The following is a 23,935-nucleotide window of genomic DNA, read 5'->3' on the forward strand; positions in this document are numbered from 1 at the left end:
AGTGCTACACGTGCAACGCGCGCCCAGATCAAGTCCAGTCAGTACCGGAGTTCATCGCACCTCCGTGTGCATATATGTGCGTCTGCTGTATCGCAGAACGCTTAACCTACAGCTGTCAGTGCTGGCAAAGCTTGGTTTGTATTCCCTATCTTGTCTCCTTGCGGTATATGCCTCGGTCGAGAGACGGTACTATCATTATGTAACATTACGGAACTTGGTGGATTTGCTTCAGTCCGAATAGTCCATGCAGAGTTCGTCGAATTCTTCCAATAGTCTACAGAGGATAGACTACCTGGAACTATCCAAGGCATAAAGAGTCTTGTTAATGCCCCACTGGCCGTTTTCTTGTGCTGTATGATCTATATCCACAACGGATGCTGATCCAGTGGGTCTCTATACACAGTCCGTGCGTGTGATCTGCGCGGGTCACCACGAAGAATGGTTCCCATCCTGTCGTCGAACAGTACGTAGGAAAACGTCCCTAGGGATAAGTGGAAGTTCAGACAGAAGTATCAGTCACTGTAAAACGATCCATGCCGAAATTGTAGGTCTCATGCCTCGATTGTACAGAATCTCCTCAACTCGTTGCTTGAGTGTCCATATATATATGTATAGATAGCCCTTGTTGCTTCATAGAGCGATCAAGCTCACCCTTAAACATTTCCCCATCATGCATAAAAACAGCACAGGCTTGCACCTGGACATTGTATAGTCATTCGCTATGTAGTATTAATTGAATATACTACTTAGATTTATGTCTAAAACCTCGATAAGGATAAACGCAAACCTTGTGGCAGACATTGATGGACGTCGCGGAAATGTGAATAAGATGGACAAACCGGTAAGTATTCAGCCACTAGAAGAGAACCCGTGGTCTTTACATAGTCAGAGCTTCGAAGGGGACTCACAAATGGATTATGCAACCCGACGGTATAAAACTTGCTATAGAGGACACGAGTAAAAAGCGGAGATTCATCCTGGATTCGAACGCATGGCCAAATTTCCGAGGGGGAACGAAACTAGGGTAGGATGCAGCACGTGGGTAGATTTGATCACAGGACTCAATTAATTTGAATTTTCTTCGGATATTAAACTTCATATTATCTCAATTTATTTCGTACCCTCGCTTTGATTCTGGGGCGTTCCATGAATTGGGGATCGAAATTGCATTATACGAGATCTAGAATATGGGGGCATATTCGCCGAAACCTAACTGCAATCATATTGGCCCCCCAGAAAGGGGTGATATTGAACAGGAATCGTATATTCTGCGGTATTCTGTCACCACGAGAGTATATACAGAGTACCCCCTACCACTGTCCAGGAAGGCTTGTCGCAGGTTCAACGACACCGGTAGATATTAAGCACTAGGATTGGGGGCCAAAGCGCCCCACGATCTCAGATCTCTTGGAACATCCGAGGCAAGTAATTTCCGGCCCCACATGGAAGACTTTGCACCAGCACAAAACCCGGCAAATAGGGTTCAAACATGAATCATGGCTCAGCTCTGGAATGCATCGGGAGGCGTCCGAGCTCGCCACTTGCGAGAGGGACTCTCAGAAACCAATTGGTTCACTCGCCCTGGCCTTGCAGCTAAAGAGTATAAGAGTTTGGGGTCCCTGAGTCGGGATACGAGAGGGCCATGCCAGGCAACTCGGCAAGAAATTAAAACAGTTCAAGGATGAAGAAATGAAGTGAGGGACAAAAGGAATGTCGGTATTTACGGAGTATGCTTCGGCATTGCCGTGAATGCCTCCCAAAAGCCTGGACCCAAGGTCCGAGAAAGCAGGATTGATTCAAACGGCCAACGGTAGCGAGCAGCCCGGTTCTCTGATTGACTCAATCAGCTTCCCATCTGTGAGCCACGGACTCCACTTACCACATGGTCTCGAAGCTGATGAGGTGGATCGAACCACGCGAGACCTTCCGATCGTGGGTCTCGCCCCGAAAGGCGTAGACATTGGGTAAGAATCTTTTTTTACACCGTAGCAACCCAGTCTGATTTTAAGACAACTCGAACTCCTCTTTCCATCCTCTTCTCAGGCACCACCTGTGCGGATAAAACCACCAGGGACTATGACTTCATGAAGCCCTAAGTCTGCGGCAGTTGTCTACCTGTGTGGCGCCTCCGGATATTGAATCAACTGTGCGTAGCAACCGTCAGCCAGGGGGACTCATGATGGCCGAAGATCGAAGCTTAGAGGTCCGAGCAGTTGCGGCGGTCTTTCTGGCATTAGCTACAGTGGCTACGGCTCTCCGATGCTATGTACGCCTGGTGATTGTGAAGGCATTCGGCTGGGATGATGTCATCATGTTATTGGCGTTGGTACGTCTTTGTTGCCATAGGTGAACGGGAGTTTCAAAATGCATTTCTGACACTTTTTTCTGTTGGAACAGGGTTTCTTTGGCATGTTTTCCGGGTGCATGATCGGTGGAAGCCTATACGGGACCGGAAGGCACCTTACTGAACTAACAGATCATCAGAGAACAACCGCCATGGAAGTAAGCTTCTTCTGCCGGGCTTCCTAGACTGAGAGGTATCCTATGGTGCTAACAGTATACGTAGTACTGGTTCTTATGTGATGTTGCCTACTGCCTCTCGTCCATACTGTGCAAGATCTCCGTCGGCATATTCCTCCTGCGTGTCACCGTGGACAAAATTCAACGGGCCGTGATATATGTGGTCACCACTTTGGCGGTGATATTTGGATTGATGTTTTGGATCCTCCTTCTCGCCCAGTGTAAACCAGTGGAGTTTTTCTGGATGCGATTATCTACGGAAAATCCAGTTTCCGGGTCCTGTATCAACATGACCGTGGTCATCGTGGCTCTGTATATCTTCAGCGCGGTGTCCTTTATCTTTGACCTGACGGTTGGCGTTTTGCCCGTGTTCGTCGTTCGCAATCTGCAGATGCGTCGCGATCTGAAGTTTGCCGTCGCCGGTCTTCTAGGCATGGCCTGCATGTATGTCACCACAACGTCCTCGACCGTCCACCAACGTAGTCTTCTAACACGCATATTTTAGTGCTTCCGTCGCAGTTCTTGTCCGGATGGCATACGTCGAGACACTTCGAAACCCAGACTTCCTATGTAAGTCTTCCTGCAATCTCCTCATACCGTGCCTTGTCGCATGGTTGGAGCACTCTGATACGAACACCTACTGACGTTTATTCTCCAGACGCCACCGTTGGTATCGCAGTGTGGTCCAACATTGAAACCGGCCTGGGAATCTTTGCCGGTAGTCTGGCGACCCTCCGCCCTCTGCTACGAATGATCCGTCCGGGAACCGGTCGATCATATAACAAAAATACTCCCTCGACTCCAGGATCGCGTACGTGGCCGAACTCGTCGTTCCGGCGGAGCAACGCCCTGCCGCTCTCGTCTCTCATGACCACGGAAGAGGAGCGACAGAATAGGCTAAAAGGAAATGTGCGTGCGAGTACACCCATCGAGACTGGACCGGGGATGACGTCGTCGAGTGTTGGAACTGAAGATGAACTATCAGATCACGAGTTGATCCTACCAAAGGATTCAGAATACCAGTATCAGATCAATGTGCGGCGTGATTTTCACATCACGAGCAGTGAAAGCCCGGTTTGAGATGGGCAAGTGAAATACTATGAAGCCATCAGATACGAATGATCATGAATTTCATATCAACGTAAACCATGCTGACGCGTATGCGCTCGTAGCTACCAGGTCGTGCTCACACCCCATAGTATAGAGGAAAGTTCCAGGGATACTTGTCTCCGTCCGCTGACATACATTACTGCCAGTGTTGTATTCAAGCCAGATACAACAAGCGACTGTGTATTATCTCGCCATGAATGAACAGTCGACGTGTCTATAAATGAAATCTACCAAGTGCCTATGTTTTGAAGATGGTCTATTCGTATATGTACCGACTAACCTATAAAGCCCTAGCGAGCATTACTCAACCGGTCCAGAAATCAGTGAATTGCTCCAGAATTCTGGAATAACAAGCTGGGGCGAGTGCAGGACGAAGCTGACCACAACCACAAGGAATACCAGTATCCACCAGGCAGAAGGTCTTCTTTTCTTTCGACTCCACTGCAACCATCCAGGCCCACTGCGCGATGGAACAGGGAGAAAGCAAATTATAGGACTATCAGCAATGGACTTCGAAGCTAGATCCACCGGGAGTCTTGTCATATAGGGCACTATATATCGTGCAAGCAGGGATTTAATGATTCCGTCTCGTGCATGGAGCCGGACCAAGAACCGGGAATCTTGGTAGATCTTGTTGACACGGCTGAAGCGCTCGGACTGGAACTCATGAAGAAGCTTTTCAAGCGCTGGCCGTAGGAGTTTCTTCTGCCCATTCTTCGAGAGCCTATCATACAACAGATTGGTTAAGACTGCGGCGTCTTCGATTGCAGTATTCGCTCCTTGTCCGATATTTGGCGTCATCTACTACGGTGTTATGTGAAGCTCTCCAGTAATGCTAGGGCTATTGATCTTACCTTGTGAATGCTGTCACCAATACAAACGATGCGGTCCACATGCCAGGTATCAAAGACATTCTCCTCTAATGCTGTTATAGACGTGACTTCCCTGTTCTCCCAGACCTGGCCGAAAGTGGCCCCGTTCACCAGTGGGAAGTGCGCGACTTGCTCACATGTACGTACTGCATCGGCACTCGAAAATCTCACCATGTCCGGGTACGTGTAGGTGTTGTCCAATTTCTTGATCACGAACCAGAAAACCCGTCCGCTTTTCCCATGGATGGTGATAATAGTCAGGCCATCATGGAATGCATTCACTTGGTCTCCGAGGTTTAAGCCTGGAACGGGCGACGAGATACCGAACACACAGGCGTATTCGACTTTCATGCCTTTCATCGAGCAAATCAGTCAGAGGTTGATTGACACCGGGGAATCAGGGAATACAGCACAGAATTACTTACTTCTCTTTTCTCGCTGCGACACCCGTCCAGGCCCCAGCGCGTCCGCCAATTTCCACATCTCAGCGCGGACAACGCTATGGACACCGTCGGCACCGACCACTAGGTCCCCAGTATACACCTGTCCGGAGATTGTGACAACTTCAATATGACTATCTAGCCGTCGAATATGCGTCACTCGACAGTTTGTATGGATATTTATCGGGTCAGGGTATGATTTGTGCAAAATCTCGAGGAATTTCTGTCGATCTAGAAATGCAATGGGATACCCGAATCTGATTTCCACCAGAACGATCTTGTCAGCTAGTTCTACTACCTGACTCTATCACTTGGCCATGAACCCGCTATATTACTGACCTTTCATAAACGGCTTTAGGATAATTGCTACGGAAAGAAAACCCGTCGGGGTATGTGATAGTAGCCATGCGGAGAGGGTAGGTCATCTTCTCCACAGCATCAAAGAGCCCCAATTGATCTAGGATACGTCCCCCATTGGGGACAATACCAATTGATGCCCCCACCTGTGGAGAGAGATCTGAATTCTTCTCGAGGACAACATGGTCTATTCCTGCCTGATGGAGACAGTGCGCCAGGGTGAGTCCAGCGATAGATCCCCCAACAATAATCACTTTGAAGCGATCGTTATCACACATAACGGAAAGTACACAGAAGGTATTGACGCAGAGAATGAACGCCTGTTAAGGTCAGAAAATACAGAGTACTCTACGCTCAAGCGTCGTGGGACAATGAACAATGAGAGGGTGAATAGCAGACAAGGAGCTACCCAAGCCGTCACCCAAGGGCTACCTGTGTCTCATAGAGGATGGAAGGCATGCGGGTAAGATGTATCACGATGATGCCAGGTCTCTAGGACATTAGGGAAAAGCTCAAACTATGGTTTCTATGGATCTATTGGCGGGGCTGGTCGTAAAACGAGAGCCCTATCATTTGTTTTTTACACTTTTCAGCTCTCACGGTCCCCAGCCAACGGTACAGCATTTATGATCGTCCAGAACTAGCCATTGCAAAAAGAACCACCGGAGAATCGCACCGGCACGGGGTCACTGGATCGAATACGTGGATGCCCTGTCATTGGACTTCGGGATTTCTTATCAGAAACTATTCAAGGAGTCACCATGAAGACAATATCTATATCGGACTTTGGATGAGCGCATTAGGTGAGCCTGTAAAACTCACATCCTAATACGACCACGTCTTACGCATCACTCACCAGTCCAATATGTACAGAGCGAAGACAGAATGCGGGCCCGGCGTTACGAAAATGTATATCTCCCGGGGTCTTCCGAGACCCAGCGGGTTCTTGAACCAACATTATCTAGTGAGACCAATCAACGTAAAGTAGCCACCAAGGATCATATACATCCGGAACCAACGATTGAATGTGAGGCAGCCCTGGTCCAAATGATGATGCCTGTGCTACACAGGATATCGGGCATCCTATCAACCGTCAAGTCCCCCTACTACTGACCGACACGATATGAGCGATATCATGAGTGAGACAAGGGTTCGACGAGTTTTAAAACTGCCCAGCATCCCACAGTAAGCAGGTGATCCTTGTTGCGCGCATTGTGCATACCGTTGGCCTCTTCCGACGTTTTGAAGTAATAAAAAAAATACTATAGGACCTTTCCAGGGGAAAAGAAAAGAAAAGATATTCAAATAGACACAATTAATGGGCTTGCTCGCCACGCGAACGCCCATCACCAGTACGAGTAACGAATCCAATCAATTCCATTGTTCAATCCCGTCTAGGTAATAGAAACACCGAACCAACATTGGCAAGGCGTGGGTTGAAAGCCTGCGATGATGGGGGTTACATATATCAAAGCGTATACGAGCCCCCACGGGTGCCTCCCCTTGTGACGAGCCATGCGACCCTGAGAAGCATTTGGGAGAAGTTGCCCACAAAAAGCCAGTCTTAAATCATTCTCCACTCTAAAACAACATGGCTAATGAGGTATTAGATCATTTGAGCACGAAAATAACAAGGAAGATTGGCATAACTAGGGGGAGAGAATATGCCCACTTATTCGGGGAAAATTAGATTGCCAAGTACATCACGATCCAGTTCATGGCTAGTCTACTTGAACTCTTAATTCTGTAAATTTAGATGATACTGTATACGGCTCCCTTGTAATTCTGGATCACAATGGCATCCTCGCCATCCCATCCGGACGGTCTTTGGGCAATTCGTACATCAATCCGATGTAGCTGGTCGCCCGTCCAGTCCCTATACACATAACCAAGGCATTGACTGTCTATGCTACCTAGTGATATTAAAATTTCAAGAGTTATCAAACATGTCAATGGTACAGCTTGGAATGATACAAAAATGCATGCCTACTGATATAGTTCTCTATTGATCGAGGGGTCTGCGATAGGATCCTAAACTCAAGGATGGCGCGGGGTAATTATGATGGATATGTTAATGGTCCATGATAATCGAAGGATCCCTTGTTAAGTCGCAGAGTAGTCCTCTTTAGATTTGAAATAACTAGATGTTGGCAAAGAATGAGATATGCTGATGTGTGACCCAAATGGCGGTACCCATGTTGCAGCTGAGTCTGCTAGATCAGCTTAACGAATCTCACCTCATGCCTATACAGGGACTACGTTGCATTCGCATCACGTCCCAGTCGGTGCCTGAATGTTAGTGTTACTGGCATCAATGTGCCCCCGGCGATGGTCAGCATAACAGCTAGACATCCGGATTGGCAATTCAGTGAGATGTATGCAAGACGCAAAGCTGGCCGACATTGACGTTACATCTATCCAACATACCGCCGTATATCCAGCGATACCCGCCGCATAGGAAATTAAAGACAAAGAAAACTGCAATACCTTTTACTCTTTGGCTCTCATGCACAGTGATCCTACTACAATCATTGACATCGTTACCATCATGGGCTTCCTGCATGGCTTTCTCTCTCAGCCTACAACCTATGCTATACTGGCCGTGCTGGCTATTCCGGTCACGGCCCTGGCGTGGGACAGACTGCCGGGTTTCGTGCCCTCCGTAAGGAGGTTATTGGTGGGCAAAAGGACTCCCTCTGAGATAACATCATTAGAGTGCCCATACAGTTACATCCGACAGATATACGGAACGCATCACTGGGCACCATTCGTCGACAAACTCTCTCCTAACCTCAAGGCAGAGAGCCCAGCGAAGTACCACATGATCCTTGAGATCATGGATGGAATTCACCTTTGCCTGATGCTTGTTGATGATGTATGCGAGATACTTCCATGAACAGTTCCTTTCCTCACTGATGTTGGCTCGCAGATCAGTGACAACAGTGACTATCGAAAAGGACGCCCTGCTGCCCATTGTATCTATGGTCCCTCGGAGACTGCAAACCGAGCGTACTACCGGGTAACCCAACTACTGAATCGCACGGTGCACGACTTCCCAGAGCTTGCGCCATGGCTGCTGCAATGTCTCGAAGAGATACTAGAAGGGCAAGACCTCTCACTTGTTTGGCGGCGGGACGGTCTCCCTGCCTTTCCCGTTCAGCCAGAGGAGCGCGTAGCGGCATATCGCCAAATGGCATATTTGAAGACTGGTGCCCTCTTCCGTCTGGTCGGACAGCTCGTACTAGAGAACCAATCCTACGATGATACGTTAAGTACTGTAGCGTGAGTCGATCAAGAGAGTCAGTGCTAGGAGAGTATCGCATTAACTCGTCGTCTCCCTAGATGGTATTCCCAATTGCAAAATGATTGCAAAAATGTGTACTCCTCTGACTATGCCAAAGCCAAAGGAGCCATTGCGGAAGACCTACGCAACGGCGAGCTTACTTACCCAATTGTTGTTGCCTTGAATGCTTCTAAAGGACATTGCGTGGTACGAGCGTTGGAGTTTCGATCGCCACATAATATTCGACAAGCGCTGCGAGTGATTCAGAGTGATCAAGTCCGAAATATATGTCTCACAGAAATGAAAAAATCAGCAGTTTCCATCCAGGACTGGCTCGCACTCTGGGGACGAAATGAGAAGATGGACATGAAGAGCGACAAGTGAGTGGGAATAAAACAATGTTACTAGTAACTAGGTGCGATAGTACGGAGATAGTGAGAATAGGTGCTTCTGTGCTTTAGTCTATCAATATCAACCCCAAATTGGTTCGATTGTATTTATTGCCTTGTATAACTTAGATTTCCTCCCTTCTAACCATGTGGACGCCAGGAGCCGTTCCGTTGTTACTTGGAGAATATGTAAAAAGGCTGTTTGAGTGCAAACCAGCTTTTCCAAATGGACCATGCGAAAGGGGAGACTTGGTAGAGCATGGAACGGAGGCTGACCGTGCACGCATATTAAATGCCGAGCTATTAGCTAAAGCCACAGCCGTCAAGTATCCTGTCACCTGTTCGATACAGCTGACGACCAGACCAGGAGAGCCCATCAACCGCAGTCCACCTGAATGATTCTTGGGCCAAAGATATGCACACCGGACATAGCATGTAGGGTTCACCCATATCTGATCCGGCTGTAAAAGAAATAGTAGCCTCCTAACAACCGGGGTGACAGTGTGATCTTGCCCTGTGCTTTCCGCTTAATCCACCCCACATGGCCCTTACATATAAGATTCTACCATCCTTCATCCAAAGGTCTGAAGCCTACCGTATTCCTGTAAGCCTTCTTACCTTTAATCCCGTCTTCCAAGAATTTCTCTCATTTGCTACATATCCTCCTTGCAGAACCCTGACTTCAGTGAAATGATTTCAGGTGTGCCTGATCGCTGGAAGCTTGTTGCGTCCTCCTTTTCTTCAAACCTGGATGCAAGCTATCCCACCCCGAGTTCATTGTCATCCGAGCCTATAGATACAAGCGGTCCATCTCCCCAGGGTCCCAAGTCTACTTCGGTTGACAAAGAGAAGGTACAGATACCTGCTTCTTGCTACTGAAAAGCTGAAATACTGATGGACGCATGTAGATCATTCGCGGGCCTGTTGACTATCTATTGAAATGTCCCGGAAAGGATATTCGTCGCAAGCTCATGCAAGCCTTCAATGAATGGTTAAGGATTCCCGAAGACAGGTTGAACATCATCGCGGAGGTTGTTGGTTTACTACACACTGCGTCTCTCTTGTACGCCAATTCCCTCCCCTCAACCCCTGAAGAAAAATAGCATGACTTGTCAGTCATACTCACGCTAACTCTGTCTACCGTATGTGATTACTTGCAGGATCGATGACATTCAAGATTCGTCCAAACTGCGACGAGGGATACCAGTGGCTCATTCCATATTCGGTGTCGCGCAAACTATTAACTCCGCGAATTACGCCTACTTCGCCGCGCAGGAGAAGCTCAGAGAGCTCGATCGCCCCAAGGCGTACGAAATCTTTACTGAAGAGCTACTCCGTTTACACCGGGGTCAGGGCATGGATCTATATTGGCGAGATTCCCTGACCTGCCCCACAGAAGAAGAGTACATCGAGATGATTTCGAACAAAACTGGTGGTCTCTTCCGGCTGGCAATCAAACTAATGCAGCTGGAAAGTGAGATAGCAAGGTGGGAATTTATCTACCCCTTAAGTGCACTGCCAGAATTGCTGACTGGAGCAGCGATTTCCTCGCGCTTGTCGATCTTTTGGGTGTCATCTTTCAGATCCGTGACGACTATCAGAATCTGCAAAGCGACTTGTATAGCAAAAACAAAGGCTATTGTGAAGACCTCACAGAAGGCAAATTTTCCTTTCTAATTATCCACAGCATTAATAGTAACCCAGATAATCAACAGCTGCTCAATATCCTCCGACAGAGAAGTGAGGAGGAGTCCGTGAAGAAATACGCCGTGGAATATATTCGGTCCACAGGATCTTTTGACTATTGCCAGGAGAGACTGGCATCATTGCTGCATGAAGCAAAGATGATGGTCAACGTGCTAGAAGAAAATGTTGGATTTTCCAAAGGGATCTATGATATCTTAGCTTTCTTACTGTGATACATCTTTCACCGGAATCCGGGGAAAGCTTTCGGCGGAACCGAATGTAACCAAGATAGGTCTCAGTTACTGTCTAGGATTATCCTCAACTTTAGGGCCTCTTCGTACTCAAATAGAGAGGCATAACCGGTTTTTCTCAATTCCAGAATTGCTTCTCCTCCCTTATTTCCGGCTCTTCGTGGGTTGCGCAGGTTTATAGCCCGACCAGTCCCGTCACGATGAGCTCGGATGTACGTTACACAATTGCAACGAGTAGCGGATGTTATCGAAGTGCTCGGACTTGAACATGGCATTACCTAGGGGTGCCTCCCTTCTACAAGTATAGTTCGGAACTCGCCTGGGAGGTATTCCCCTGAGCAGTTGCTGACGGCCAGTGCAGCATCACTATCAGATCAGAGGAGTATTCCAATTCGACCCCTCGTGTAGGGTAGAAACCGGTCTCATAATCCGCATACACGAGCGGTTTGATTTCAAATCGGCCTATGTCGTGGATCTTCATGAAGAGGGCACAGGGAAATGACCTTCTTACATGGGAGCTTTCCCCTTAATAGGTATTTTTCAAGATAGTTCTCGACTGACTGAGTCCTGATAGTGTGATATTAGATTGTGTACCTAGAAGTACTCGTGCGTAAAAAGTAAGCAATATAAAAACAGACTGGAAAGTCTCAACAACATGACTATGAAAGGGGTCGGTGTGTTTGCTGCCATTCGTCCACCATTGCGTCAAAATCGGGACTATATAACCATTCCAAGTCAAACACTTCGTGCACATCTGAATCATTGTTTCGATCCTGTTTCGGCATACGACGCTTGTCAATTCGCGCATTAAGCTCCAACACCTTGTCGACTCGCGCTTGTCTTCCCTGCTGCCAGAGCCCTAGGGCCTGCTCTAGCGACATATCCCGGCTCTTCTTAGCCAGAACCAACGAGTACGTATAGACATCCTCGAAGGCCTGATTAACCCCCTGCCCCGCAGTGGGCGGAATAGCGTGTGCAGCATCGCCTAAGATAATTACTCGGCAGAGGTGAGAGCTCCATCGGTCCAGCTTAGGGACAACATGAAAAGGCCAGAGGTTGATCTTGGCCGCAGAGATCTGCGACACCGCTCGCTGCACAATCTCTGGAAAGTCATTGGCTCCGTCACGGAGAAAATCAATACACCATTGTTTGTCATTCAGGAGTCGGTCCCAGCCCTCCCGTTCTAATTGCGTGGCATGCTTCTGTCTGCCAATCAAGACCTCGGATCCATCCTTGAGCTGGGGTGCGATTACAAAAGCACCGTGCTTCGGGTTCATGATCGTGACGGGCAACTCATATTCATCGGGGGCTTCTAGTTGACTAGTAGGAACAGCAGCGGTCACTCCAACCGCATTTGTAAATCGTGGTTCTAGGTCTGGATAGAGATACTTCCGGACCCGGGAATGAATTCCATCCGCGCCCACGAGGCAGGCTGCTGTCGCCGTGGTGTCATCCCCAAACTGCCAGGTGACTTCCGACGAGGTTTCAGATTTGACATGTAGGAATTTCTTGTTGTAGTGAACGGGGATGTTGGCTTGGGTCACCATTTCTGAGAGCTCCTTGATGAGGACATGTCGATAGATCCGCAAACCATGGTAACCGTATTTTATGTGTCCGAACTCGAAGCTATCGATCAATTCGTTGTCGGGGGAACGAAAGTACAAATGGTCGAACTCAAATCCCTCTGGTCGAATGCGCTGGTATATTCCAAGGATATCGAGAATGCGGAGTGCATTGGGAGAGAGCATGATAGCACCCCCAATGTCTAACGGGGCAGATCGAGCCTCGTAGACTGTACACGGAATGGACTGGCGATGGAGAGCAAGTGCGAGAGTCAGACCAGAAAGGCCTGCACCAATGATGGCAACGTTCTCTGGGGTCGACATGGTGATTCGCAAAGCCAGACTTCTTGGGAGGGATTATTTGTTTGACGTTGGTACTGTTTACGGTGGCTACGTTCGAAGTCAGTGTCTCTTTTATATCCTCACAAAATAGGTATGAACATCTGATGTTATCTGCGGATGACTCCCGAGTCGCGGAAGATGTCAGCCGGAGATCCATTTCGGATTTGATAGTCATTCGGATCCGAGTTCGGATCCGATATTGTATTTTACACCAGTTATTTGACCCAAATTCAACGTTTTGATCGGCAGACAGTAATTGTCGGTTAATTTGGTATATAAAAAACGCATACATATCTTTATCTTCATGAGCGTAAGTAAGCCCAGCAGGAATACGTCCTACGTGACCACTAGGGTAGCGATAAAAGCTAAAGAACACCATAACTACTAACGTCGTGCTATAAAGACTAGAACCGGCTAGGCATCTGTCATACAGTCGATGTATTTGCATAAGCTACTGCCGATAATATGAAAAGCAACGGATATGGACATCGCAGGAATAGATCCTAGATTATGCATTCCATGCGAAGGAATCGTCCCCAAAGATGAACGGGTCCCCGTGGAAATTACCGAACTCCATGGCCAGTGCTGATGACCGTGCAAGAAAGTCCTCGGGTAGATGGAGCTGAGCGGACGGGGCAAATGAGCCCTGACCATCGTTTGTAAACATCGGCTGGGTAGTTGGAAGCTATACACATGTTCGTTACTAGGAGTCACCAGGTGGGAAGGGTTTAGCCATGAATCCTACCATTTGGGCGAAATCAGTGAGGTCCAATCCGAAGGAGCCCTCTGCCACCGCGGGAAGTAAGTGCTGTCGACAAGCAGACAAGGCCTTACTGGCTCCTTGCGACATCCGTTCTTCCTGGGCCTGGGTCGCACCGCGCACGCGGACGGATTGCAGAACAACTGCAAGAAGCAGAATATCTTTGAGGTTACTGCCTGCTTCGCTGATCCTTGCGGTTAAACTCTCCAAGGTATTTTCAACAGTCCGTGTCAGGCTTGCTTTGTTATGCATCGAGCTTCCGAGAGCTACACGGCCTGATTGCTGGGAGTCGAAGATGCGTCTTTGGCTGGACTGCTTGATGTATCCACATACGCTAAGGGCGCCCCATAAAATATCACTTTTGCAGAAAATCTGGAAGAGGTCCCAGTATGCGCCCAGATTGCACACCTCTGGATCGGCTACGCTTGGGTCAAAATTATCCTGGTAAGACAAGATGGCGAGAGATGACTCCAAGCCAATCCGGCAGATCTCTGGGAAAACCGGATCGTCGCGAGGATCCCCAAGCATGACCGGCCGGTAGAGGGACAGGAGAGGCCTACGTGTATAAACATCCAGTAGAACACAATTGAGTAGCATTGCCGGATCCTTTTCGTCTATGTGAGCCTCCTCCAGCTTCAGCGGGCGCGGTATCTGCCGAAGACATTCTACAATCCTGCTGCCGTGCCGGACCAGTTCACTCAAGTCAGCCTGCTCTCGGGCCATTCTTACTACAGACATTGCCCGTAGGCGGTCGGCTAGAGATGTCGCTAACGAAACCTGATAAAGCGAATCGGTCAGGTCCGATAGTCCCTTCGCGGATGGTAGCTCGGATGTGGATTCATCGAAGTCAGAATCATTGATGTTAGCCGGTAGTGGTCCAACATCGTGTGGGGACGTCATCACCGGCATGCCACAAGCAATAGACGCTTCAAGATCCATCTCCACAATCGTGATCCATAGTCGACGCCGGACCTGTGCTTGAAAGACGGAAAGCTCGCTACACTTCGCTAGATTTAGATGTAGACCCATCACCATCGCCGAGCGGATCAGGGTGCCTGTAGCTTTCCACAGCTCTTCGGGGGGCACAAGCCGCAGACGACGACTCAGTAGAAGGAGGGTCTCGACTTGCAGTGTTGTGACCTCCGTTCGCCGCTTACGAGTCAGGTTCTGAAGCCAAAGTTGGATCAGCGTGATTGCCGGCCCGTTCAAGTACTGCCATAGGGCGGAATCGTTTATTTTCGTCTGTTGGCCATCCAATGCAAGCGATATGGTGCATATCGCCGTAAGCTGTGGTATGAATGCAGATGAGGACTGGTACAATTCATGATCGGGCTCAGTCCAGAACTGCGAGTACTCGCGAAGGAACGAGGGAACATGTATAATCCGGAATATTTTCTCGAAGTTATCGGTGTATGTGCGTAGTAGACGGTCACATATGCTTTTCGCTGGAAGAGACGCGCGAAGCTGTACTAACTCGGGCGAACTTTCACCATCCACGGTTGATGCTGGTGAATCCAACTGGCGTGGCAATTTTCCTTGGAGGAACTGCACTTCTCGAGCAAGGCCGACAATAGTCGAGTTCTCACTGCACTGAGCAATGAACTCCTTGGCTTGGGGGAACTGTGAGAAATCTCAGTCTGGCTGCTGCCACAATACGCCAAGTCAACGGCAGTCTACTACCTGGTTCAGAAGGCTAATCCTGTTATCTTGTCCATGATATCGTGTTCGCGTTCCCTTAACAACTAAAGTGCCGAGAAATGGTCGTGAAATGTCTGATTCGGAAATGACTTCGCAAGGTCGCGGGTCATTGCTATCCACGGAGTTAGCTTTTAGTGGCAGGAGCAATGAATTTTGTTTGCTATGTGTCCATCACCTAATCTGAAGCACTGAGCTATCTTCATCCAGGTCTGTGTTGGCTACACGTGACCCAAGGCTGAGTCGCTCTTCTAATCTGAGGACTCGTTGCTGCAGGTCTTCGATGATCCCAATGCCTGCACCTCCTCCAGACTCGCCCCGCGGTGCAGATTGCTGATCGATAGTAGTAGAGCCCAGGCGGACGCGCTTCGCCTTGGAAACTGAAAAGGAACCTTGGTTGTAGGCGCAGTCCGCGGGGCATCCAGCTTTGGCGCAATTCTCGCATGGCGTCACTCGATCACATTTCAATTTCTTCTCTCTGCATCGCAGACAAGAGATTACCGGTCGTGGCCGCTTACGGGGCTGGGTGCCACTCGGGCCTTCCACTGGGCTCTGTATGGAAGCTACCATCTTGGACATATCAGCTCGCACGAGAGATCATTCATCACGCAATTGATTTGACGCCAAGTCAGGAGGCGGCCGTTGAGATTCGGCCCCCAAGCCGTTTCTATAAATAGTAATTTCTAGATTCCTTGTCCGTTTTGGTTAATCTCTGATTTGGTCACTTGGGTTGCATGTTTATTTAGTTCGAGATATAAAGCCCCATGCAAAGCCAAGTAGGGTACACGGCATATTGTTTGGACGCGTCCATGAGACTTAGCCCATTGGAAAGCCTACACCTTGGCTCCTAAACCTTCTTGAGGTCTTTTTGCCAAGATTGATTATCACATATACAGTTAGCCAGGTATGCTGGGGCCAATCATATTCTTGGTTAAAGTTCCTCTAGGACCCACCCGGTCATCATTGATATTGAGAATACTATAAGCAAATCTCTAGACAATGGTTATTTCTATAACACGCGAGGTAAATCCTGTAAGTCGAGCTAGACACACACCGTCTAGTGAGAGGCTGGGCTTTACCAAGAGTAGTTTCTTTTTTTTGGTCATGCCCAACTGTAATCCAGATCTCAACACCCGTAGTTTAGCAAATCTCTGACAGGCTACAGGTAACACAACCCTATCTATAGCCCCTGCGTGATTGAAGGGATTTAGCCAGCAATTTCCTATAACAGCTAAATGTATAGAATATTACGAATCTGCGCTCATCCCATATTCTGATAAAGCTGCTCGAATGCGGGAGCAATCTCAAGTCTCGATCTAGGGCATCGCAGGCGATAAATAGAATATCCAGTGCTGATAGCTTTGGCAGCATACCCCAGAGCAATATTGTGTGACATGGTTCCAATCCCATCGGCGGCTATAACAACCTCACCAGTGAAGCGTCGACCGTCGGCGGATATCGCTGTCGCTGCTTTATTCGAAGAGTCCTGCTCGTAAATACCAATCGTGACATTGAACGTGATTGGTATATCAAGACTTTCGCGTTGACTAGCCAACATGTGTGCCGATGCAGCATGAACGATGAAGGGGCTTGCTCGTAGAGGAAACGAGGCATGCTGCACGACTCTCTCCGAGTTATGTTTGTTTTCCGACAGCGGAGCCACAGCACCACCGTCTTCACCGCAAAATGTTCCACAAGGGATTTCGTGTATACAAATTGATCTTCAGTTCTGAGTGCATTTTTCCATTTTTTACGCACCACCGTTAAAAAGTATCTATTTTTAAATACTTACAACACAGTCAATTCTTGATTAAATTGAATTCTGATTAAAAATTAATAATTAGTAATATTCCACATTGAAGGTCTACTTGGGCGAATTTTGTTGTAGACTCTCTTTGGTATTGTATATAATAGTGGAAGGACCAGCAGTGTCTTCTTCGGAAGTATCTGCCCCATCCTGGTTGGCCATACAAAAGCTATCTTTCTGTATTATAAAGGTGCAGGAGATGTTATCATATCTAGCTCTAGGACTCTCGAGATTAGGGTTATTAGTACTGATCTCTATAGCAAGTTATCTCTCCCGTTGACCCTGGAGTTTAGATTGTATTATATTGGTGATTAACTGACTGTCTAGATTAATCCTACAGGCAGTACTATACGCAAGTTTCAGATTATCCAAAAAATTAATATAGGTGCAGCGCTTATTTTGGTAAATAGAGACATCCGGTTCTATATCTGAGAAGATTATTAGCTTTAAATTTGCTCTTACAATTTTCCCTATAGTAATGGATTTTCTCTAGCTATGCTCTGAGTGCTGCTATCTTATTATCTACAGTTGCTTAACTAGCTTGGAATATAATCGTGTTATAGTGAATTGTCAAATATCAACAATGTCTTAGCAAGTATTTATAGAATATAATTACAATATAAGATAAAGGCTACGAGCCAAGAGGATCATTTAAGCAGATTAAACTGCAGGAAATACAAAAAAGGTTACAATTGTCTATATATGTCAAGCTCTTTTTATTAAGACCCTTCAAACGTATGACTAGCTTTCTGTGAGCTTCTCGACTTTGCCAAGCAGAAAGCCGAGGACTTATGAGCCAGGGCCATTACTCTGAGTCAACTGATAAACCTCGTCGATCAAAGAAAGCAGGCCATATACGAAGTCCAAAGTTGTGGTCAAATGCATTGCTGCCTTATCCCCACTTCTGTCAATCTGCAACTAGTTTACTGGTGCTACAGGGCTTCATTTGATTGGCTAAAATCCCTGTAACGTCACGTCGAAAAAGTGCGAAAGCAGAAGCTATTGGCCTCTACTCGCGGGCTTCAGAAAAAGAACTATGAGGCTAATCTATGTCTTGTGCGTGATGGTTAGTGCCATTTATTCAAGACGGCCTTGTGACCCAGGAAACCGCTGTACGGGAAGGCGACTATTTATCTGCCAATGTCCGAGGCTACCAGCAGAACTGCCCTAATCCAGTGTCAACCTCAATATGTCACCTTTAGGCCAAGTATCTCTTAATCATCGTTGGTCACCCATTTCATAGCCCGAGAGTGAGGCTAACCAAAACTCTTTTCCAGCATATCGCCGTCTTAAAATCCCTAGAAACGTACCATTAGAGCTACGTCCGTCGTTGGGCCAAGGATGGGGAGCTTTCGCCACAAGACGCATCGAGCGAGGGTCCCGGATTCTAAGCGAAAAACCACTTTTCATCATCCGGAAACCCCATACAGACATCACAGAAGAGCATGTGAGAATGGCATTTCAGGAATTATCACCCAGTCAGCAAGCAGAAGTTCTACTACTTCGGGATAATGGGTCGATGGCTTTTCCGAGTTTGAACCAAGCCTTCGCGGAGAACTCTTTCTGCATCACAACAGCAGACCCTGACAGGCCTCCTGCTTATGGCCTGTTTCCTCTTCACTCCCGTTTCAACCATTCATGTATTCCAAACTCAAAGATTCCCGTTACTAAGGGAGAGACGATTTCAATTTTTGCGACTCGGAACATAGACGCTGGTGAAGAGATCACCTTCTGTTACGAGTCCGATTTTGAGTGCAGAACGAGATATGAACGTCACGAAGCCTTGCGCTTTACATGTAATTGCATGGCCTGCCTCCCCGGCACTCCATTTCAACAACTTAGCGACATGCGGCGACGATTGATCCGAGGATTGCAATATCTTACCCTTGGCGTCGACATCAACGGGCAAAGACAGAGTTCGCATTCTTCAATAATAGTCGACTCCGAGCTGAGAAATGCGGCGGAGACTTTCAGCATACCGATCTCCTGTAGATTTATCTATACTCTCTTGACAATTTTCTTGATCGAAGAAGAGGGTTTACTGGATGATTTCCTCGTCGAAAGGCTAAGACCAGGTTTGGTCGCGACGGCGGGCTTGTTTACTCTGGAGAGCAATTGTAGTATTGCTAGACTCGCCATGAACCAGGGGAGCTGGCTGGAAAGATTGCTTGTGGGATTTGAGCTATATGGGCGGAGAGATACGGCCGACCACGAGGTTATTCTAGCGTTACAAAAAGTGCGTCTAGTTACTTGATGCAAGTGGGGAACGAGACAAGTCGATATTCTCGACAAGCGAGTAGATAATTATTCAAAATAGTCATTCCCTGAGTTCTTATCACTTAGGCGCTAGATGTGCCTCGAATTTCCTGGTTTTCTCCAATTCGATACATACAATCTCAAACACCTGCATACGACTAGTATTAGTGTATCTAATATAGACTCGATTGGTACTGTTACGCTTAGGCCCCATGACACAACCTTAGCTCATGAGCACGGATATGACTTAAGCGATAGCTTTTTTCTTGGATAACATATGATAGCATTAAACAAGAAGCTATACGAGAATTGTAGCAACGAAGGAATCCAATATGGAAAATATCATTGGTAGTCCCTCGTCGATACTAATAACAATACAACTTTCCACAATTTCCGGATGTTGTCTCGTTTTGAGTAGTCAAACAAGGTCGTCCTTCATCACTACTATTTGGCCAGGAAAGAAAGTCCGGACTTTCCTGATGGTATATCAAATCAACGTTCACAATGCTGGACATATGAAGCAAATGTTTCACTGGTGGCAAAGAAGGTCTTGCAACTCCCGGCGGATGTCCTGACTGATCTTTTTGTTATTCTTAATCACGTCCGGTTGGGGAGGGATTGGATTCAATCGTTTGCTCCGCTACTTATAAATCTGTAGTCTGATGCAGGATGACACACGCCAAGACATGTCCCTCCTACGGAAATGATTGGAGAAACTGCAACGTGATCCGTTCGGCGAGGATGGCGGTAATTCAAACTGTGAAGCGTCAAATGTGGTGTTTGGGATTGCTGTAAACTCTTGGCTTTTCGTGCTCAGGCGCGCCAATGGTAATTGAGTATTGACAGTAATTGTCAGCTTTCAGCGGTGGTGTGACTCTTAGAGATTGTATGTGTAGCTGACTTGAGCATGTAGAGTTGATATAACTTTGCGAGCAGCCCGAAGCATACGAACGCAGGCCGACGGTGGAATGCAGGGTTGAGTTAGTCTTATTTACGGAGTAATCCGAAGAGAAAAGGGATTACAAATTTTTGTTGCTAGTAAGAGACGAAATGAAACAACCCGCATGTCATTGATTATCGTATCACAGGCGAATTACAAAAGCTCCAAGAGAGACATAAACCAAAGTACAAGCTCCATGGACTTCCCGATCGTCAACAGCTCCTCTAATCATACTGCGGTGGCTCACTAATTTGTAATCACTGGGGCAGTATTATCCCAGTCGTTCCTTTCCGCGGCATCCACGAGCCAGCAAGCGACGCTTACACGACTTATGCTGGCCATCAGTGGAACACCTTTCCCATCTTGCGGCCAGAGCTTTACCTCCTGGACGTCGGTGTCCACCAATCTTGCCGGACGGACGAGGACAAAGTCGACACCGCTTGCTCGCACTTCCCGGTCAGTGTGGTTGTGGTCGTCGTACTGGTAAATCATGTTGGACTTCTTCATCAGTAGCTGCAACGCACAATTCATGTTCTTCCAAGAATCCCCCACGCCAAAGGCTTGCAGAATGACCACCTTCCTAACCGCAAATTCCTTCATTACCGAGACGACATTAGCATTACAGTCGGCCATGAGACGTGGCGGTGAAATCGGTGCAGCAAATGGGCTGTCCGAAGCGCGAGGAGCACTGAGGGTTACAATAACCACATGCGGCACGTCGACTTGGAATGCTGCCCTGACATCATCTCTGCTAGTTGGAGTCCCTACGTATGACTTAGCCTCCACTAGACACAGTATGCCGATGGTGACCGAGCTTACCTTGTACAAGTTTCAGGCCAATTTGCTGTGTAATTGCGGAAGGCTTTCGGACCAATGCCGTTACTTGGTGTCCTGATGCCGAAAGTCAGCTACTATCAATCATACCAGGAGAGCCACGACTACATACCTCGACGAAGAAGCTCTTCAATAGTCAGCTGGCCAGTCCGGCCGCTACCGCCGATAATGAGAATATGCATTTTGGTTGTGGGATTATGATGTAAATGTGGCATGGTAATTCTTCTCATCTGTCCGGCAGGCCCTTGGGCTTTTATTGTTTTTAAAATAAAATATAGAGATGTTATGTTCAGTAAAGCATACTCAGGCTCGTATTTGTTCTCCGGATCCGAGAACTTCGGATCCGGGCCGGACCAAACGAGTCCGATGGACGTCTCAGCGATTTTCTATGTATACTTTCTATCATGACGACGAAGGAAAAGCATATTAGTAAAAGAAACAACAAATTAAGATGTAATAATCGCCCCCATCCAAAAGCACCACTATTTTGCGTCCCTAGATAATGGTACTTTTTATCGAACTGGAGAACGCAGTAAGCTGAGAAATACATGATATTCTTAGTCACATATGTATAGCGCTGACTGATAGTTAACTAGTTATTTATATGGTCACTGAGTATTTACGACTCTGGCTCCTCAACGCGTGCAAAGGGCTTTAGGCACGAAAGATGCTCATCCTGATGCAGGGAGTCGCCACTATTTTTGTAAGCCCTGAGGATCTCAGAATTCCTTTACTTGAGCGTGTTGATCATGTACTGGATGCCATAAGCGGCAGGCTCCGCCAGGGCTTTCTTGTGGGCATCCTTAGCCTCTTCCTGAATCTCATGAAGTCGCTTCAGCCAGAACATGTATCTCCATGGCGAGAGTCCGGCAGGTGATCGCTGTCCGAGCTGCGATTCGAGGAATTTCTCACCACCCTTGCTGATGTGGCTAGGGCAGCCGTTCCAACACACTTCTGATAGCAAAAGGAGGTTGTGGCTTGCTATTTTCAGCCAAGCAACGGCAGCTGGTAACAGATGAAAGACCTCAAGCTGCTTCGTACCTCGATTAATGTCTTCCTCCTTTGACTCTTCCCCGGTGGGAAGTGCTTGAGGGCTTTCAAAGAGAGTACGGAAGATCAGAAGAGCAACTTGGCACAGCCTATCCTTAGCGACACGAGTGGATGCAAGTTTAGCCAGGAAGACTGCGAAGTTGAGACGGTGTGTTACCGACATAGAAGCAGCGTGATTGACCGAGAAATTGGTCATATCGCCAACGAAGAAGGGGAGATCATTCTACAGTGTATCGTCGACAGTTCTTGCGATATCAATCCCATAGACTCCGCGTGCAGGTCTAGTCAACGGCCCCATCCGTTGAATGCGGAGGATATCGAGGACTAGTCCCTCGTGCCCAGGTGATTCCGAGGAGACTGCTTTGCCAAGTTCGTAATACATATACCACAGGGAATGAATGTGGCCTTGGGGGAGTCTACACCATCTCTGATATCGCAGTATCGGCTGGTAACAACCCGGGTCCGGTTACTAAAGGCCATATATCGGACTTTGAATTCACCCCGACGACAGACTGGCGTGTACCTTCCTGATCTCTGCGAGCATGGTCGATCGTTGCGGTGGAAGGTGTGTCTCTAGGCAGAGAGCTCAGCAGAGAATCACGGAGGTGATCCATTTTGGAAACCTGACAGTGCTGAATGATCATTTAGTTAGAACTCAGGCAAGAGAAAGAAGATAGTGGGGAAGTGAAAGAGTTGAGCTGGTGAACACAGACGGCGGCTTAAATCGTTGTAGGTGTCAACTTAAACGAGGGGACAATGCGATATCTCTCTCAGGGTGGGGTCTCTCCTGGGCCCCTACTAGGCAGCAACGTAGGATTTGACAGGCTGGCAGTCCAATTCTGAATTTGGATTCGTGTGTGCGATGAAAGATTGAACTATTTACTTTTGTTGATAGTCGATCAGCCGGCAGGCAAGACAAAAGTACATGTCAACCATGCAGCCACCCAGCAGGTACTCTATTTATTTAGTAGGCGAAGGTCGAACGTATGGGAAAAAAGCAATTTGCTCCGCGAAGAAGAGCCCGACTAGCTGCTCTAATTCACACCCTTGCGCACAAGTTGGGATATCACGCCAGATCCATGACGAGATCCAGGAAACATTCGTCCACCACTGCCAACACGTCAGTAACGGAAAATATGGCGGTATATTGGTTCAATTACTATCGAACATATCCCTTTAGTTGTTTTCATGCTTACTGCAGCCAGAAGACTGAATAGACAGGGGTTTGCTGTATAGGAATATTTAGGGCATGTGTAGCCTGGCCCTAATGCATGTCACATCACATGAGCACGCATTGATTTCCCCTCAGTCGATGTTGGCATGAACTGCCTCAAGCCCTCTAGCTCCAAGGTTATGTCTATGCCTCCCAATCACTATCTCCGCCTTGCTTTTAAACTTCTACGATTTGACAGCTTAGCACGAAGCATCCTAATACCGATACGTGACGCCAAGAAAGTCATGGCCCCACGCCCGAAAGAGCTCTACCCACCACGGGACGCGTCCGACCGCGAGATTGACGAACGAAGCTTCGGGACCCACAATCCCGTTACGGTTCCAGAGGGTCAGAGCACAGGAACACCCTCGACAAAAACGTCTTTCACCCGTCCGAGTCTCGCAGAGATAGAAGAGTTGACTCGTTCAGAGGATCCTGTCGACCGAGAGCTCGGAGAGATTTTGCAAGTCTATCAAATGCAGTTGATGTTGCTGGATGTACAATATAAACGGTACAAATTGATGTTAGAACAAGGGCAGATATCTTCCGAGTCATCCTCCTCTTAGGA

General features: G+C 47.7%; 9 protein-coding genes across 9 annotated transcripts; 4 read left to right on the forward strand and 5 right to left on the reverse strand.

Moving 5' to 3' along the window:
- The first annotated feature begins 2,072 nt into the window (after positions 1-2,072).
- Positions 2,073-3,726, forward strand: BDV38DRAFT_39816 (uncharacterized protein). The gene is made up of 5 exons (XM_032063283.1): positions 2,073-2,326; positions 2,398-2,502; positions 2,567-2,964; positions 3,026-3,090; positions 3,179-3,726. The coding sequence occupies exons 1-5, from the start codon at positions 2,177-2,179 to the stop codon at positions 3,598-3,600; spliced, it is 1,140 nt and encodes a 379-aa protein (XP_031915796.1). The 5' UTR covers positions 2,073-2,176; the 3' UTR covers positions 3,601-3,726.
- Positions 3,727-3,930: 204 nt separating this feature from the next.
- On the reverse strand, positions 3,931-5,577 carry BDV38DRAFT_291014 (FAD-dependent monooxygenase spyC; the record flags this gene model as incomplete). Its single annotated transcript, XM_032061634.1, has 4 exons — positions 3,931-4,431; positions 4,485-4,855; positions 4,928-5,199; positions 5,282-5,577. The coding sequence occupies 4 exons, from the start codon at positions 5,575-5,577 to the stop codon at positions 3,931-3,933; spliced, it is 1,440 nt and encodes a 479-aa protein (XP_031915797.1).
- A 2,270-nt stretch (positions 5,578-7,847) lies between these two features.
- Positions 7,848-10,890, forward strand: BDV38DRAFT_291015 (terpenoid synthase; the record flags this gene model as incomplete). The annotated part of the gene is made up of 6 exons (XM_032061635.1): positions 7,848-8,174; positions 8,229-8,581; positions 8,642-8,858; positions 9,880-10,034; positions 10,132-10,458; positions 10,512-10,890. 6 exons carry the CDS (start codon positions 7,848-7,850, stop codon positions 10,888-10,890), a joined length of 1,758 nt encoding a protein of 585 aa, XP_031915798.1.
- A 615-nt stretch (positions 10,891-11,505) lies between these two features.
- On the reverse strand, positions 11,506-12,814 carry BDV38DRAFT_291018 (FAD-dependent oxidoreductase). The gene has a single exon (XM_032061636.1). The coding sequence runs from the start codon at positions 12,792-12,794 to the stop codon at positions 11,568-11,570; it is 1,227 nt and encodes a 408-aa protein (XP_031915799.1). The 5' UTR covers positions 12,795-12,814; the 3' UTR covers positions 11,506-11,567.
- A 364-nt stretch (positions 12,815-13,178) lies between these two features.
- Positions 13,179-16,044, reverse strand: BDV38DRAFT_241101 (Zn(II)2Cys6 transcription factor). The gene is made up of 4 exons (XM_032053992.1): positions 15,446-16,044; positions 15,253-15,382; positions 13,558-15,192; positions 13,179-13,497 (listed from the first exon to the last, which is right to left on the reverse strand). Exons 1-4 carry the CDS (start codon positions 15,844-15,846, stop codon positions 13,321-13,323), a joined length of 2,343 nt encoding a protein of 780 aa, XP_031915800.1. The 5' UTR covers positions 15,847-16,044; the 3' UTR covers positions 13,179-13,320.
- A 2,153-nt stretch (positions 16,045-18,197) lies between these two features.
- Positions 18,198-19,440, forward strand: BDV38DRAFT_39848 (uncharacterized protein). The gene is made up of 2 exons (XM_032063284.1): positions 18,198-18,297; positions 18,352-19,440. The coding sequence occupies exons 1-2, from the start codon at positions 18,264-18,266 to the stop codon at positions 19,326-19,328; spliced, it is 1,011 nt and encodes a 336-aa protein (XP_031915801.1). The 5' UTR covers positions 18,198-18,263; the 3' UTR covers positions 19,329-19,440.
- Positions 19,441-20,516: 1,076 nt separating this feature from the next.
- BDV38DRAFT_280655 (NAD(P)-binding protein) lies at positions 20,517-21,286 on the reverse strand (the record flags this gene model as incomplete). The annotated part of the gene is made up of 3 exons (XM_032059362.1): positions 20,517-21,034; positions 21,090-21,161; positions 21,217-21,286. 3 exons carry the CDS (start codon positions 21,284-21,286, stop codon positions 20,517-20,519), a joined length of 660 nt encoding a protein of 219 aa, XP_031915802.1.
- A 548-nt stretch (positions 21,287-21,834) lies between these two features.
- On the reverse strand, positions 21,835-22,768 carry BDV38DRAFT_269539 (DUF3632 domain-containing protein; the record flags this gene model as incomplete). The annotated part of the gene is made up of 3 exons (XM_032056980.1): positions 21,835-22,377; positions 22,423-22,570; positions 22,668-22,768. The coding sequence occupies 3 exons, from the start codon at positions 22,766-22,768 to the stop codon at positions 21,835-21,837; spliced, it is 792 nt and encodes a 263-aa protein (XP_031915803.1).
- An 844-nt stretch (positions 22,769-23,612) lies between these two features.
- Positions 23,613-23,933, forward strand: BDV38DRAFT_280657 (uncharacterized protein; the record flags this gene model as incomplete). The annotated part of the gene is made up of 1 exon (XM_032059363.1): positions 23,613-23,933. The coding sequence occupies one exon, from the start codon at positions 23,613-23,615 to the stop codon at positions 23,931-23,933; it is 321 nt and encodes a 106-aa protein (XP_031915804.1).
- Positions 23,934-23,935: the final 2 nt, after the last annotated feature.

This window comes from Aspergillus pseudotamarii (assembly GCF_009193445.1).
Source record: "Aspergillus pseudotamarii strain CBS 117625 unplaced genomic scaffold BDV38scaffold_14, whole genome shotgun sequence".
Classification (NCBI taxonomy): domain Eukaryota; kingdom Fungi; phylum Ascomycota; class Eurotiomycetes; order Eurotiales; family Aspergillaceae; genus Aspergillus; species Aspergillus pseudotamarii.

Bases quoted from the DNA above. Each gene is read 5' to 3' on its own strand.
- BDV38DRAFT_39816 (XM_032063283.1), top strand. From the start codon at position 2,177: ATGATGGCCGAAGATCGAAGCTTAGAGGTCCGAGCAGTTGCGGCGGTC. The intron at 2,327-2,397 runs GTACGTCTTTGT...CTGTTGGAACAG, and splicing joins TCATCATGTTATTGGCGTTG to GGTTTCTTTGGCATGTTTTC. The intron at 2,503-2,566 runs GTAAGCTTCTTC...CAGTATACGTAG, and splicing joins AGAGAACAACCGCCATGGAA to TACTGGTTCTTATGTGATGT.
- BDV38DRAFT_291018 (XM_032061636.1), bottom strand. From the start codon at position 12,794: ATGTCGACCCCAGAGAACGTTGCCATCATTGGTGCAGGCCTTTCTGGT.
- BDV38DRAFT_241101 (XM_032053992.1), bottom strand. From the start codon at position 15,846: ATGTCCAAGATGGTAGCTTCCATACAGAGCCCAGTGGAAGGCCCGAGT. The intron at 15,193-15,252 runs GTAGTAGACTGC...GATTTCTCACAG, and splicing joins GGATTAGCCTTCTGAACCAG to TTCCCCCAAGCCAAGGAGTT. The intron at 13,498-13,557 runs GTAGGATTCATG...ACATGTGTATAG, and splicing joins TCACTGATTTCGCCCAAATG to CTTCCAACTACCCAGCCGAT.
- BDV38DRAFT_39848 (XM_032063284.1), top strand. From the start codon at position 18,264: ATGTCACCTTTAGGCCAAGTATCTCTTAATCATC. The intron at 18,298-18,351 runs GTTGGTCACCCA...ACTCTTTTCCAG, and splicing joins CCAAGTATCTCTTAATCATC to CATATCGCCGTCTTAAAATC.